This window comes from Mesoplodon mirus, assembly GCF_964341445.2.
Source record: "Mesoplodon mirus genome assembly, chromosome: 7".
Lineage (NCBI taxonomy): Eukaryota > Metazoa > Chordata > Mammalia > Artiodactyla > Ziphiidae > Mesoplodon > Mesoplodon mirus.
In genome coordinates, this window is record NC_138983.1 from 133,137,792 (window position 1) to 133,153,224 (window position 15,433).

The 15,433-nt window shown below is 39.4% G+C and overlaps 1 protein-coding gene across 2 annotated transcripts in view; it reads right to left on the reverse strand.

Moving 5' to 3' along the window:
* The window catches only part of CDON (cell adhesion associated, oncogene regulated), a 101,236-nt gene that overhangs the window by 20,180 nt on the left and 65,623 nt on the right, over positions 1 to 15,433 (reverse strand). The window contains exons 13-18 of one of the 2 annotated variants that reach the window (XM_082629710.1): positions 14,729 to 14,910; positions 14,138 to 14,243; positions 9,243 to 9,365; positions 6,338 to 6,559; positions 3,954 to 4,204; positions 909 to 988 (exon numbers count right to left, since the gene is read on the reverse strand). In XM_082629710.1, coding sequence (XP_082485836.1) covers positions 909 to 988; positions 3,954 to 4,204; positions 6,338 to 6,559; positions 9,243 to 9,365; positions 14,138 to 14,243; positions 14,729 to 14,910 — 964 coding nt within the window. The remainder of the gene's footprint in view (positions 1 to 908; positions 989 to 3,953; positions 4,205 to 6,337; positions 6,560 to 9,242; positions 9,366 to 14,137; positions 14,244 to 14,728; positions 14,911 to 15,433) is intronic. The other variant, XM_082629711.1, reaches the window with a different exon arrangement.

The following is a 15,433-nucleotide window of genomic DNA, read 5'->3' on the forward strand; positions in this document are numbered from 1 at the left end:
CATAATTCGTTTTAAAAAATATGGGTCAAATCCCATTTCAGTAATGAAATAACCAAACTCCAGTCCATACTCCAGGTATTTTATGTACTAACTATAATATGATTTTTAAGTTGCAGAGCTTTAGAGTTGGGAAGGACTTTTGAGACCATGTAATCAAACACCATCATTATGTAAGAGAAAGAACTGAGATTTCTGACAGATGCAACTTCAGTACAACAAAACATTTGATAATCCTTTTGGATTAATACATAGAGAACTAGCATGAAAGCTTTCTGAATATTCTGTCAAAATTTAAATGTACATTTCACTCTACATATTTCTATCTTGTCTGAAGTATTGTGAGTACATATAACTCTTAATTTAAAAAAACAGAAATGAAAAGAAAGCAAGATTATGCTACTTAATTATCTTAAGGTTTTAAGAATTTTTAAAAAATTGAATAATCTGATATGAAAATTTCAGTAATGTTACTATGAAAAAACATTACCATACACACAGGGTTCTTCCCCTAACATTCAAACATGCTCTCATCCAGAATATAGAGTAGAAAATATCACATAGCATAGAAAAGAACTCTACTGAAAATAGAACAGGTGAGAAAAGATAAAGTCTGTATGCAGAGAATGACACTAATTTAAAGATTTCAAAAACATCAAACCTCTTAAAAGTATCTCAGTGAGAAATAAAGTCATCAATATTGTCAATATATCTAAAGAAACCAAAGCACAGAAAAGGTAAAAATTGTAAAGCTGGGGCAAAAACTGAGTAACAGCCTTAAACTTAAGACTCCACATTCTGAGATTTTATAACTTAGGTAAAATTGTAAGAACTTCCTTTGCTGAAGGGAGAATAACAAAGGGAGTCACATAACTATTCACAACCACCTGTGCAAACACACAGCAACATACCTATTGTTGTTCCGACAATTTCGACAACTAATGCACTCCATCGGGTCAGTCTGAGGTACTGCCGTGTACAGGCCGCCACCCTTATCAGGAAGCAAGTACAGGGAAAAAGAGAAAAAGAAAGAGTGCTGAAGGTGCCATAGACTAGTAACCACATCATCTCAGATGTAAAAGCCACACCAACAATAAATGGCTACGTGGTATATTTTAACCATCTCCCTGAGCCGTGTTACGTTTATCACTATTTACTTGTATCCACAAATGAGTTCTGCACAATATTAAAAGTGTTCTCCAAAAAGTTAACTCCTATGTTTTCTGCATGTATGTTTGTACTGGAAAGAGGCAAATAAATGAAGGGAGAAGTTTAGTCACTTCCCTTCAGTGTTTCAAATCTAATGGGCCCAAAATACTCTATGCGTTATAACCTCCTATTCATTTTTACCTTCCTAGCAGTCATGGAAAAATTTTATGGGATGCCAGTTGTAGAAACAGGGTGGAAATCTGTTTGAATGATGTCACAAGATAAACCCATCTTCATTTTCCTGTAATTATTTCGATTAGGTCTGTTCACTTGACTAGACGAAGTCTTAAAACATGTTTTATTTTTCCAGATGGAGCAGATTCTCAGCCAGCGATGACTTGGAGCGGAGTATTAATATTTTGCTGTTGCTTTTGGCGGAAACTGCCCAGCAATTAAGAAAAATGCCCAGATTAACACATACCTCATTGTAAAATGTTCACTTGACATATACAGTGGCAAGAGCTCTTCAAAACTGAAGTTAGGGCTTGAACCAGCCTTATGGTCAGAGTCAAAATTCTGCTTTCCAAAGCAAAACAGCAGAACTGAATTTGATAAGGGTGAGGGAGGCTGTTACATTGTACCCAAACTCAGAAGAGGCCTTCAAGGTTAGGAAGAGTTCAGGCAATCGGTTTTCCCAGAACACTTTCCACTTCCATTCATCTCATAACAACAGCCAGAATCAAAGCAAACCAAAAGTACTGAAAATTTCTCTCAACATTCCTGAGCCAACTAGCAATAGGAATTTTTAAGAAAACTTTGAGAGAAAGAATATTCCTATGCTACATTCAGTCCATGACGATAAACTCCAAAGCTTCTGAAAAAAATGAAGTTAACAACCTACAGGATGATGCATTTATTTGAATCACTAAACGGATTACAGTTAATTCAATCATTTTTATAATCAACAGCATTCAAAAATATGTCCCGGGCTTCCCTGGTGGCACAGTGGTTGAGAGTCCGCCTGCTGATGCAGGGGACGCGGGTTCGTGCCCCGGTCTGGGAAGATCCCACGGGCCGCGGAGCGGCTGGGCCCGTGAGCCATGGCTGCTGAGCCTGTGCGTCCGGAGCCTGTGCTCCGCAACGGGAGAGGCCACAACAGTGAGAGGCCCGCGTGCCGCAAAAAAAAATAATAATAATAAATAATTAAAAAATATATATATATATCCCTATTTCCACCTTCCCAGAAGAGAATCATAAGAAAATGAATGAGTTAAGATCACAGAGGATAATCTCTAAAATTGTACACTTAATGGGGCAACTCTTATTTAAATAGCAACTCATTGTTCAAAAAACACAAAGTACTGTGTTCAAATACTAAAGCAAGCATCAGAGTTATTTTTTCTTCTTATGGAAACAGCATGTGCTGTTCAAACCGTCATGCTCTCTCCTTCAGTTTCTTGGACAATGTTAGTAGTCTGGACTAGGAATGGTGACAAAAAAAGTTTAGAAAGTCTGAATATAAGCCACGTCTTTCCACACAAAATAATGAAATCATTATTCTCGTCTGGTAATGAGATGCACTAAAGCAAATTAAATATTTTTTCTATGACATACTAAAGCTAGGTCACAGGAAAGCCATTAGATTTCTAGCTTTAAGATACAAATATATCTTATAGTTTTGTTCTCCAAAGGTAATATTTTAATAAACCTTTACTACTGTTGAAGATATAAAGAAAAATCTCTAAACTTCTCCAGACTTTAGCACATTGTGGGTTATGGGCAAATATATCTGTAATCAGAACAATGACAAAAATGTAAGTGAGTGCTTAATTGACCAACTAAACATATTATCTATCTGACTGAAAAATAATGTGGATGCATATCCAAACAATGTAATAAATCAAACTGCCTAGTGCAGAGAATCTCTTTCACCAGCACAAATCTAAAATACGCCAGTCATTCTACTCTCATTTCAAGAATTAAACTATATCAGCTGGTTATCTCTGAAATAAAGTAGTTTTAAAGGTTTATCACTCCTTGTGGCTAGAGAATACTAGTACTGTAAAACATAAACCACAGAAACACACAGAACAGGCAACCACAGAAACACACATGGGGCAAAACAAATCAAAAAAACCTCACAGGAGGTCAGAAGTGACAATCTGGTGGCCTGCAGACATGCTGTGCATGGCCCACGCAACGCTTTCTAAAACTGGAATTAGTTGCCAACGTGTAAAAAAATCTGGTGACTTCACCTAGATTTACGGATGTTGTGAAAAATCAGAAGACCAGGCCACACGGGGCCCTCAGCTCTGCATACAAACAATGGGCGCTGAACTGGGGCTGCTGCTTTAAGACAGTGCACAACTCTCCCACGCCTCCATCGCTTCCGTCCCATCCCCAACTTGCTTCACTCAGTTTCAAGATCTGCCTGACTCGTCTAAGCATATGAGCTTTCAGAGTTTGCTCTAAATAAATCAAATTTAAAGTATTTGGTTTGGTCCACGCTCAATGGTATTTCCGCTTCATCGCAAGAATAACCTCCAGTCTGTTTGTTACTGGTCCTGTACTTCCGGTGCCAAATAATTTAAAAATATAAATCCGATTGATTAATATAACTACTGCCTGATAATAGAAAGCTTCCAAGCATGACTCTGGATCAAGGGGCTGCCGGTGATACATGCTACGTCCACTCCAGTGAACCTGTGAGGTTTCTATATTGGGAAAAACCACGCGTGCTGGCCCTGTTCTTGTATCCTGGCACCATGGGGCACAGGGGCGCTTTTATTTATAATTGGGTCTCTTACATTCACGAGATGACGAGGATGTTCAAAATCCACGCGTGTCCTGGTTAGAGAGCTCGTGCGCCCAGAGTAGAGTCCTCCATTTAAGCTCCCGCTGACTCCACTGGGGAGCTTATGGTGGAGGTGGGAGCAGCCATTGCTGAAGCTTCCACGAACATTTCTGTTTATTCGGTTCGTGCCAGGCAGAGTGGTGTATTCCACCATCTGCCCGGTAACATCTGACCCTTGGTAGAGATAGCCTGGTGGGTCATATTCTGTTGAGAGAGAACAACAAAAAGAAAAGGTAAGATACTGAAAAGGACAATTCTTCTCGCTTAGGAAGTTTTATTAATTAAACCCTTAATAAACTATAAGTATACTAAAATAAAATACTCTAAAAAAGTGTTCGCTTAAAGCCTCCCTGTGAGATATGCTTTAATAAAATTATTGCTGTTATTTCCTTTACAGTGTGGAGTCAGCCAGGAACTGTAAGATAGTTATGACCCTTTTAATGGGAGGAGAAATTAACCAGAGAGAAATTACTCAAAAGAGAATTAATAAACTATGCAAGCTGAAACTATCAAAGTACCGGCAACACTATGAAAAGGTGTTTAAATTCCCCTGTGCTTCCAAGTGCTGAAAGAAATTGTACAACAACAGGATAACTCTAGGTAGGATATTTCAAAAAGCAATAAACACCACTTCTAAGTAAAAGGATGGGGTTGGGGAAACATTCACTATTCATATAGTTCTTTGGTTATTACAGCCAAGTTGGAAGTTTTGAGGCACCAAAGGCACAAGGCTAATTATTCCCTTTCCTTATATTAAAAGCATTTCAATAACTGCCTCAAATATCTGATTCCCAGAGGCACACCTACCAGATATATTTAGAAAAAGTGAAATGTCCTTTAGAAAGTATATTATCTAAACTGCACAGGATTTGTTGTCAGAGTTTCGATCGATTCTTCACAGGTATTGGAGGCGCCAAGACTAAATTATACGGAGAGGGCGTTATACCTGCACTGTCCACCACGGTGCGGAGCACACAGGAGAGAGTCAACGAGTTATCTTTTGAATGAACGTTACCATCATAAATTCCCATCTTTCAACATGTTATCAAGTCACAAAGGAAAATTACTTTAGCCAGATGAATCTTGCTCAGACAACTAGATCAATCCTCTTCTTTTAATGGTTCAGCGTACTCTCACACACTCAAAGTCAATGACATTAAAACCATTTACAGGGCTTCCCTGGCGGTGCAGTGGTTGAGAGTCCGCCTGCCGATGCAGGGGACACGGGTTCATGCCCCGGTCCGGGAAGGTCCCACATGCCGCAGAGTGGCTGGGCCCGTGAGCCGTGGCCGCTGAGCCTGCGCGTCTGGAGCCTGTGCTCCGCAACGGGAGAGGCCACAACAGTGAGAGGCCCGCGTACCGCAAAAAAAAAAAAAAAACATTTAGAAAAAGACCCAATCAAGGGATGGCCAGCTCTTTCAGCCTGGTACCACCACCACTTCTCTCCCTGCCTATCTCCTGGAAGGCGCCAAGGCAATAAAAATACATCACTTTCTACACTCACCCCGTCCCCCCGCCAGCTGTTCACTAAAAGGGACCACAGGCAGGAGCTGCTCGAGTGCCTGTCACGGCTGGGGTCTTCCTCTGCTCTTGTCTCATCCCTTTCTCCTGGGGCCAAAGAGGAAACCAAAATACTTCCTCCCAGCAGAGACCAAAGACTCTGATTGATCTGATTGTCCTTTTTTATGATAGCTGAGGGAAGAGAAATTGGTAGGAACATGAGGGGAAGAAAAATGGGGAAAGAAAAGGGAAGAGGGTTCTAAGGTTACTTGTTTTACTACCGCACCATCACTGACAGCTCGGACACTCCTACTACTGGACACATTTGGGGGTGGGGACGCCACTCTGAAGAGGTTTTAGTACATTAAGTAACGAATCAGGACCGTAGTATCTTCATCTGTGTCATCCCGGGACAGTAACTTAGAAAAGTCTTCACTACCCTCCTTCCCATCATGCCTTTTCCATTCCTCGCTGACAAGATTTGGACCCGTATGAAGGGGCTCCTGCAGCAATTCCAAAGCTCACGCTTCAAGTCCTCATCCTCTTTGGTGGTCCGACAGAGCCAGAGTTTCCCAGCACTAAGTCAGCTATTTACATAGAGACCTGCTTAGTTTGGGCTTTGTTGTTTATTTCTTCTGGGCAATTTAATTTGATGCTCCACTTACTTTGGCTTACAGCTAGAACTGTTTTAAAGTCACCTCCGCTGAATGAAGAGTATCGAATGTGTTTTATACCACGACACTCATACGTGAACGTGTTAGAAATCAATATTTATTCTGACAATCTTTTTCTACTTATCTTTAGAAAAAGAGAAGGAGACACTGATGGATGACTTACTCTGTATGGGATTCTGCTGACGGTTCTTCCACAGGCACATGGCAATGAAAGCCATGAGGATGAGCACCATTACACCCAGAACGCAGCCAACGATCAGATACAGCATGTCACTGCTTCTGGCGGGACTGGTTGCGGGCCCAGCATTTCCTCCACCCCCCGAAGAATTTGGAGGGGTGCTCAGGTCTTTGACAGGATACTCAGAAGCTCCAGGAACCCGTTTCACTAGTTGAAATATACAGGAAAACATGATGTCAGAGTGAAGACAGACTCTATGAAATGGTTTACTCTCCGAAGGAGGTCTGGTTAGGAATCCAAGCCAGTCTGTTTATGCTTGGTACTGAGATGATCTGACCACCAATGAGTCACAAAGAGGGCTCAGAAGTTTAAAAATCTAATGTCAGGGTTTTAGGTCACAAATTCTAAAGAAATTATAAGATCAGAGACACAGATGCACTTGGTCTAACCCAAACTGCTGTACGATTATCTGCTCAATTGTACTTGCAGAAGACTCCCAAGGAGTTGACACAAAACTATTTCAATTTACAGATAGGACAAAAACTCCTTTCGATCTGATACACTTTGAGCTGAATAAGACTCACAATTAGATATTTTATGCCTCTCGCATGTGAATCATATTAGAAGACATGACCCTGGACTACTAGAACAATTATATACAATTCCAAAAACGTCACACATAATATTAAACTTCCAAAGCCAAAAAATTTTGGAGTCCACATAAACGCAGTGCTTTTACCTAATTCACTGGTACTCTGGATAATGGCAACCACAAAAGCTAATAACAGGTGGGACACAAACCCCATTTTCTCTGTCCCCAAACAACATGCTCTTGATGCTTTAAATGTCATAGAAAAGCAGTAGAGCATAGTGGTTGATGGCCTGATCTTTAGAATCAGACTGCCCAGGTGTTTAACCTGTTCCATCATTTATCCTTAGCTGTAAGACTTTGACCTCCATGAACCAATTTCTGCATGTGGAAAATGGAGATAATAACAGCCCCATCATAAGGCTGTCATGAAGAGTAAAGCTCTCAGCATGGAGCCTGGCACGCGGCAGTGTTCAATCCATTTTGTCATTATTATTAGTTATTATAGTATACTTCCTGTTATGGCTCCTAATAACTTACAGGAGCACAGTGGTCTTTAAAAAAATCTACTTCAACAAACATTCTGTTGGGGTTCTATTTTCTAGCAACTTCAACTACGCAGAACAGGGCTGGAAATCAGTCAACGAGAGGCTGCCTTTCCAAGGAAAGAGCTCTCCATCACTGAAAGCTGGAAGAATACCTGGCAGAGAGTCTCTATAGGAAATTTCTACTTTGGGTGGTATGTTGGATTATACAATTCTAAGGTCCCTGACAATTCCAAAGACAACAAACAAGTTTCTGAGACAAAAATGGATGTTACAGATCGCACATGAAATACCATGATTACTCATAGGGAAGTCCGTCAGGTTTATTCACTCTTTATTTACTCTTAATGTACTCAAAATTCCACCAAGCTTGAGGACCGGTTGCCAACCTCTCACTGAAGTCAGAAACTTTTGCAGTGGATGGTGAGTGACATGGTCCCATTAACATGAATAAGAAGAGACAGCAGGAGCATGACATGAGCAATGTGAGGTGAAAAACATAAAGAGAAAGCAGAGGACTAAAGAAAAGTCGTGACAGTCTATGATCTTCAAGGGTGGGGGAAAGAGGCTGGCCTCCAATATTTACTGAATTACTAAAGATAAGACAATTGCTGTTCACAGCAAGAACTCTGAGTCATTTCTTTAAAAGGAAAAATCATGCATCCAATGTTCTACTTAAACAGGCTGGGACTGTGTAACACATTTTAGAAACCCACTCAGTATGAACAGTTAACATTTTAAAGTTTTTTGTTTTTCACTGATCTGAAAGTCTGCAGGCAGAACCTTTGATTCCCCAGCAAAGTCAATCAATAATACTTAAAAACAGCGCAGTTAGCACATTATTGTCTATGTTTTATGTTCTGCCTGGCTAGACTCTTAAATGTCTTGGGGACAGAGATGAGAAATCTCCTTTTTATGTAATTTTGCTCCAAGTGTCACAGCACTCTGGAGGCAAGTAAGAAGTGCTCATGAAAAAAAAAAAAAAAAGAAGTGCTCATGAACATATCACAGTGTTCAGTACAAAAAGGTACGCAAATATATGCTAAACAGGTGAAATTCAAGGTAAGTCTACAGGTCTGTGTGTATATATGTTTAAATGTGAATTTAATATGTGGGTTTTGCAGCAGGAAGACACATGATTCAGAATTAAACAAGGAAACCGAGTCTTAGCTTTGTAATTCAATCTTTCTGAGCCTGTTTCTACTTTGGCTATTTCTATTATTCAAGTGTGGTATCTTCTGTTTTCAATGATGGTAATATTTTACAGCTAATCTATGTATGCAGACAGAGCTGAGAATTTCACTTTAGAATTATCGACTAATTCTGAACTTTACTACACTTCATTGAACGAGTAGGTAGTGTTATGCATATCTGTCATTCAAGAAACCACTTTAAACGTACGTAGTGCTTTTCCTTAAAAATCCTTATACTTTTTTTTAAGGATTCTAGTTCTCACAGCAGTCTCAGATAATTAGTCAGCAAATATTTCTGTTCCTTCATGGAGGAAAAAAAAAGAAATGACTTACTCAGAGTCACACAGAAGTTAATGAATACAATGAACGCTTATGTAAACTATTCTTAAGGCAAGTTCTCTAGCCAACAGGAGGCTAGACTGTTGGGACAGTCTAAATGGATACACCTAAAAAACGGTCCAAAGTTTCTTTAGTAAATATATCGATAGTCAGGAGGAATAATCCAGAGTTCAGAATTCTAGTTCTGTCCAGGGAGAAAGCACTAATTCTGACCCCTCCCCTACCTTTCGTCTCACAGATCATCACGTTACTAAACTCGCTCTCTCCTCCTTCATTGAAGCACTGCATTTTAATATCATAGGAGGTTTCTGGCTGCAGGTGGCCTATCATGTGCCACTGCTTTGAACCTAGAAAGGAAAAATAAAAGATAAGCTTTACAACCCACAACCTAAACAACACTGTCAATAAAATCACTTAGAAATTTTGAAATGAGGTTGGAGCAGCAGCCATCACCATATAGTCAGTTTGTGCAATAAAAGTGTACTTCATATAAATATTTTAGCAATGCACAACAGATAAATAGCATTTCTATTACATGGCATGAAAAAATGGTAAAGAGAAGAGAGAAACTGAATTAAAGCTCTACCTGTGTGTGGGCAGACTTTGTTTCATTACAAGTAATTAGTAGTAAGTCCTTCATAAAATACATGTTAATTTTATGAAGAAGTAAAACAAAACAAAACAAAACAAAAAACCACCTCAAGTCCTTTGATCCCCTACTTCAGCCCAGCAAGTCAATCACTCTCTCCACCTAACCAGAAAGCAACGCCACGTATGAGGTCAGAAAACGGTGCCTTACCCAGAACAAGTGACCACTTACAAGACAGGTCTCAGCGAAACTCTCAATTCCACTGTAATAGACACAACACGATCCAACATATAAATGAATGCCTGAATTCGAGAACAGTCAGAAAGCAAAGTCTACTATGGGAAACTCTTGGCTATCGCTCCCACCATTTCTTTCCTTTTGCACCAGGGTCACCAAACCACACAAGCATCTCTAACAGAATAATTCTGTTATCCATGGTGCGCAGCCAGCATTTCATTTAGAAACACTTCTAAACTGAACACTCCAGTATAAATGACTCTCCGTTTTTACTTCTGTGGACCTGTGACAAACTTTAATAAACAGGGACACTTCTGCCAGACTCAATGAACTCTTCAATCACTTTTAATCCTTCTTAGAAAATACCTCTTCAACCTGTTTCCACTGTTTCTTAGAAACTCAACTATACCACCAACTGATTTAAGAGTCGATTAAAGGGGAAGAAAAACAAAACAAAACCAATCCACACATACAAGTCATATCTACTTGGCTGACAGGACCAATAGCTCTGGGATCCTTTCTAACTCAACACAGACAAAAACACCTTGACCCGGAAGCACCCTGACCCCTTTCCAGGGCACCAACACAAAGCCCCTCGTTCATATTTTACAAGCCCCATATTTTATAAGGAAGAGAACCTGCTTGTTTTAGGATCAAGGGACTATGAAGAGCTCAAGAAGTGAGGAATTCTATGCCCCATTTATAAGTGTAAAGAGGACCCTAAAAGAAACTTGACTCAAAATCTACTTGAGACAGGAACAGATCTATTTTTAAATTCCAAAAACGTTTCTAGAAGACTTCAACTTTTTTCTGTATCTTTAGGTCTTTCCCAGCCTTCCACTCACCTATCACCATTCGCTTGAATAATTATTACACTAGATTTGAAGTTTTCCTTTCGTAGCACTAGTAAAAAAAATGGAATTACACTAAACTTCTGATATGTTTCTAATAAGAGAGAATAAAGTAATACATATTTTGTTAGATTAACATCCCGTTGTTATGGTAATTATTCCAATTACAGGAAATATCGGCAAAGAGAAAGTTTTACGGCTCACTGATGAATAAGACACCTAAGTGCATTATTAGGTTTAAAATCAACCAACCAGCGTATCCTTTGCTTAGCAAGCAGTTTTTTTCTCCAAGAATATTTTAGAAAGGGTAAAAAACCAAAGCACAGGCTTAAAGATCAGGATGACTGATACTTTGATTTACCTAGAACTCAACTTAATTTACAAGATTAAAATATTCATTACGAAAACATGGTATGTTGGAAACACTCAGTTTATCTAAATGTGGAACCTAATTCAGAAGATAGGATAACTGAATATAATTGCTCTTCTCTTACTGTATTCTTTAACAATGTAATTGTGTTTCAAAGCTTAAAGAATTTTGAGTCAATATATGTAAGTAATCTAAAACTTTAAAGAAAACTTTAGGTAGAAAGGATAAATACTTCTCCTCGGTTTGGGAAAACAAGCCAATAGTTTCCAACTGCCACAAAAAGAATTTCAAGTGCATAAACTTGAAAATAAGGAAGGAGCAAATTACACAGCACAGTGAAGCCCACTTAAACATCTAACTGCTCCATCTATGACGTTCATAAACAAGTTCTCTGTGAACCATAAGGCAAAGCTCACATGTACAGACGCTTGTAGTGAAAACAAAGTCTTCTTTAGAGCAATTTCCCAGTTCCACTCTCAACAGTCACATCACTCAAGTCTGCAGAAGTTCAAAGATTTAACTAGAGAATATAGTTTAGAAACTCTTTATCAGCGGATTATTTCTAGAGTAAAACCCAGAAGGGTGGGGAAGAGAGTGATACCGATGGAGACAGAGAGGGATGTTCATTTTACTGCCATTTGCCTTGTTTAGAAGGATTTTCTAACAAAAGTGTAGCCTCTCTCAAAAGATTTTAAAAATAAAAATCTGATAGCCCCACTCGCCTAACCCAGATAAACTGAAATGAAGACCGAGCCAGGACTAAAGTGTAGATCAGTCACAATTCTTTTCATTTCATTTTTTAAACAGTTTTTTTATGAAGTAAAATATGCATATGGAAAAGTACCCATTATTGTACAGCTGAATGTTCACGAGCAGAACACAGCCATGGGACCAGCACGCAGGTGAAGAGAGAGGGGGGTCCTGGCTCCCCCATCCCCATCATGCTTCTGCCTGCCACTGCTCCCTCAAGGCAGCTACTATCTCAACTTCACAGAATCCTTTTGCCACTAACAATGGATCTTTCCACATTTCCCCAATTCTTAACGTCTAAGCAGATTTGGGGGACTCGTTTCTTTCCTACTTTTCCAGATTAAGAAAAGAGAAACAATCACTCTTTCATTCAAAAAATATGCTGGGTATTAAAACTTAGACAATAAATTTTTCATCATATTACCAAAGTAATTCCATTGGATAAACAGTAAAAGGAATGCTGCAATATTTCAAGAAACATGATGGCGCATATTAAAAGTAATTTATTAGAAGACTACTTGTAACAAAAAACTATGTGGCAGTATTTGACGTCGAGAATTCAGAGGAAAGAAACCTTGGCCTGGGACGATTTCCTGACACAATCCATTAGGAGATGAATATTTCAAAAAAGAAGAATCTTGGAGTGAAAAAAAGACCTTGGAAGAAGCTTTCCTCCCAAACTAAGAATCCCTTCCAAGATATCACTGAGAAACAGGCACCCAGCTTCTACTGAACACCTCCCGAATTAGGGAGCTTATTATTTTGTGAGAGAACTATGTTAAAAATGCAGTATTGGAGGGTTCTTCTTCGCAAAATTTCCTTGTAGCCTCACTCTCCCACCCCAACAGCTTGAGTTCCTCTTAAACATCCTAGTCCTTAAATACTTGCAGACAGCTGTGCTGTTGCTGGTTCATTGTCTTTTTTCCAACCTGATCACTCCCAGACACTCCACTGTTCTTTTTGGACTCCAAGCATTCATTCATTCCTTCATTCAATAAACACCAAACATCTCATCACTGTAGGACTTGGGACACAGCTGTGGGAAAGAAGGCCCTTTGCCCACAAGGAGGTTAACATTTAGTGGGGGAGACAAACTTTCAGCAAATAATTCCGTACACACACACATATGCACACAACTAAACTAGGATAAACTGCATGAAGTAAACATAAAGCGCATGGTTAGAAATCACAAGGGCATCTCCTTTCAATGGGAGGGGGTTCTCTGAGCAAGGAACATTCAAGCACACAACAGACAGAAGTGGAGGTCCTAGATGAAGCCTTGGGGGAGGTAGCTGGAACTGCCGTGTGCCAAGGTCCCGAGGCAAGAAAGATCTTGGTGCACACGAGGAGACAGAAATAAGGCCCATGCATGACGGAAGACACGGTGAGAAAGGGAGAGTGCGTGACACATGACACATAGTGGAGGTGAGGCAGACGCCAGCCAGACCACGTGCGGCCCTCAGACCACAGGCAAAGTTCCGGATTACATTTTCTTTTTCTTTCTTTCTTTTTTAAAATTAATTAACTAATTAATTTTATTTTTGGTTGTGCAGCGCAGCTTGTGGATTCCCCATCCAGGGGTTGAACCTGGGTCCTTGACAGTGCAAGTGCGGAGTCCTAACCACTGGACCGCCAGGGAAGTCCCTGGATTATATTTTAAATGTAGTCAAAAGGCAGTTTCAACACCCTTTGCGCTCTCGGCTGTTTTCTTCTCTACATATATTCAACTTCTCAGCATCTCTAAAAATGGGTAACACGCTCAAGATGTGATCTTTCTAGGACAGACTTCAGTGGAACTGTTGCCTGAGACATTCTTTTTTTAAATATAGCTAGAAGTTGTAGTTGATTTTTATATTCAGGCCACTATTCATTTAAACAAAACAGAAAAATTTTTTCAGATGAACTACTGACAAATCATATCTCCCCCACTCTTTTGTAACTGACTGTTTCTTTAAGCAAATGTAAGATGGTATATATACAGTTGACCCTTGAACAACGTGGGTGCACTTTTACACAGATACTCGGTAGTAAATGCTACACTAATACACAGCCTGTGGTGGGTTGAACCTGCAGATGTGGAGGAACCCTGGATATAGAGGGCCAACTGTAAGTTATACGAGGATTAACCTCCCCATTCTTCAAGGGCCCACTGCACTAAATTGGTAAAATTATCTTTCTTTGGGAAAAATTCAAAGCAATAGTACATATACCATTTCATTTTTTTACTCTATCTTAACCTGGGATAATGTTTTTCATAATATTTATAAACCCTCTCCCTCCAAAGCTCCTTTATTAGGAATCCCACTTGTCCTTGTAACTTACCTTCTACAATATCCCTCTTGTAATCACTGTCATTGTCACTATCTGTTGGTCGGTAATAGATATAAAATCCTTGAATGGGAGTGTTATTGTTACTTGATGGAATGTACTAGAAAAGAGAAGCAAAGACTTGTCAAAGACAAAAATAAATGTAACTTTCACATCCATTAAGATTTATTTATCTGTGTGGCAATATTTTTTTAGCTTCATTTTGCAAACATCCTTGATGGCCATTTTAAATTTAATTTAAAGGTATTCAAAGGTATTAAGAGCATTTTAGCTTATTGCAGGGCTAAACAAAAATAAAGCAATATATCTCACCAGGTTCAAAGACATAAAAGTACATTGGGTTCAAAAGGAATAAAACATGAAATGGCGATTAAGTTAACACTTGGATGAGAGCTGAGGAGACAATCATTTTATTTTTAAACCTGTCCCTCTTATAACATGTGATCTTACACAAATATCTGTGCCCTTCAATTTCCCCTTACTTGAAAGTTCAAAAATTTGCTGTTCATAGTATTGTGTCACAAGATATTAAATTAACATGGCCAAATAAGAAACTCCTCTCATTAGAGAAGATGTTTTACTTACCGTCCACTTGAGCATGATCTGAGTATCACTGACAGCTTCTGTGTATGCGATGTGAGGTCCAGTTATCGGACGGTTAGAAAAACGATTGGGGAACCCAGCCACCTGATAAGGACGAGAGGCCGAACTCCGAAAACTCTCACCATAATGGTTGATAGCAATGACCCTAAATTTGTATGTTGAACCTTTTGAGGGGGGGGGAAGAAAACCATAATTTTTTAAAAGCTATAATAAGACATCTGAAAGGACAATATTCAAAATACGACAATTGTGCTTAAGTATCTCTCTACAATAACGACAACATCCTCGAAAGCCTAGATGGTGAATAGATTTCAATGCAGTTGCCAACTCCTATTCACTGGTATTGCATGTGTTCACTGTGCGTGTTCAAGATTACAAGACCTTATTGGGAGTCACTGGGAGAGATGGATGATGTCCGTCATGGAAGGTGGCAGGGAGAAAATGGGAAAGAGTACGTTACTCTTTCAGCATCCTGTTCTAAAGTCATACCCATCAAATACAGGACTAGCTGGTGTATCTGTGCTCAGAACTAGGTTCTTTTCCCTTTGAAAGAAACAACTGAAGCGAAGTTTAATACGGTGAATACGTTTGTGAAGAGGCACTGTGTGGGTGATAGCAGATGTCACTCTGCTCCCGCTAATAATAGGATAAGGGGAGCAGATTTAAGCTACAACAGAAGGTATCTGT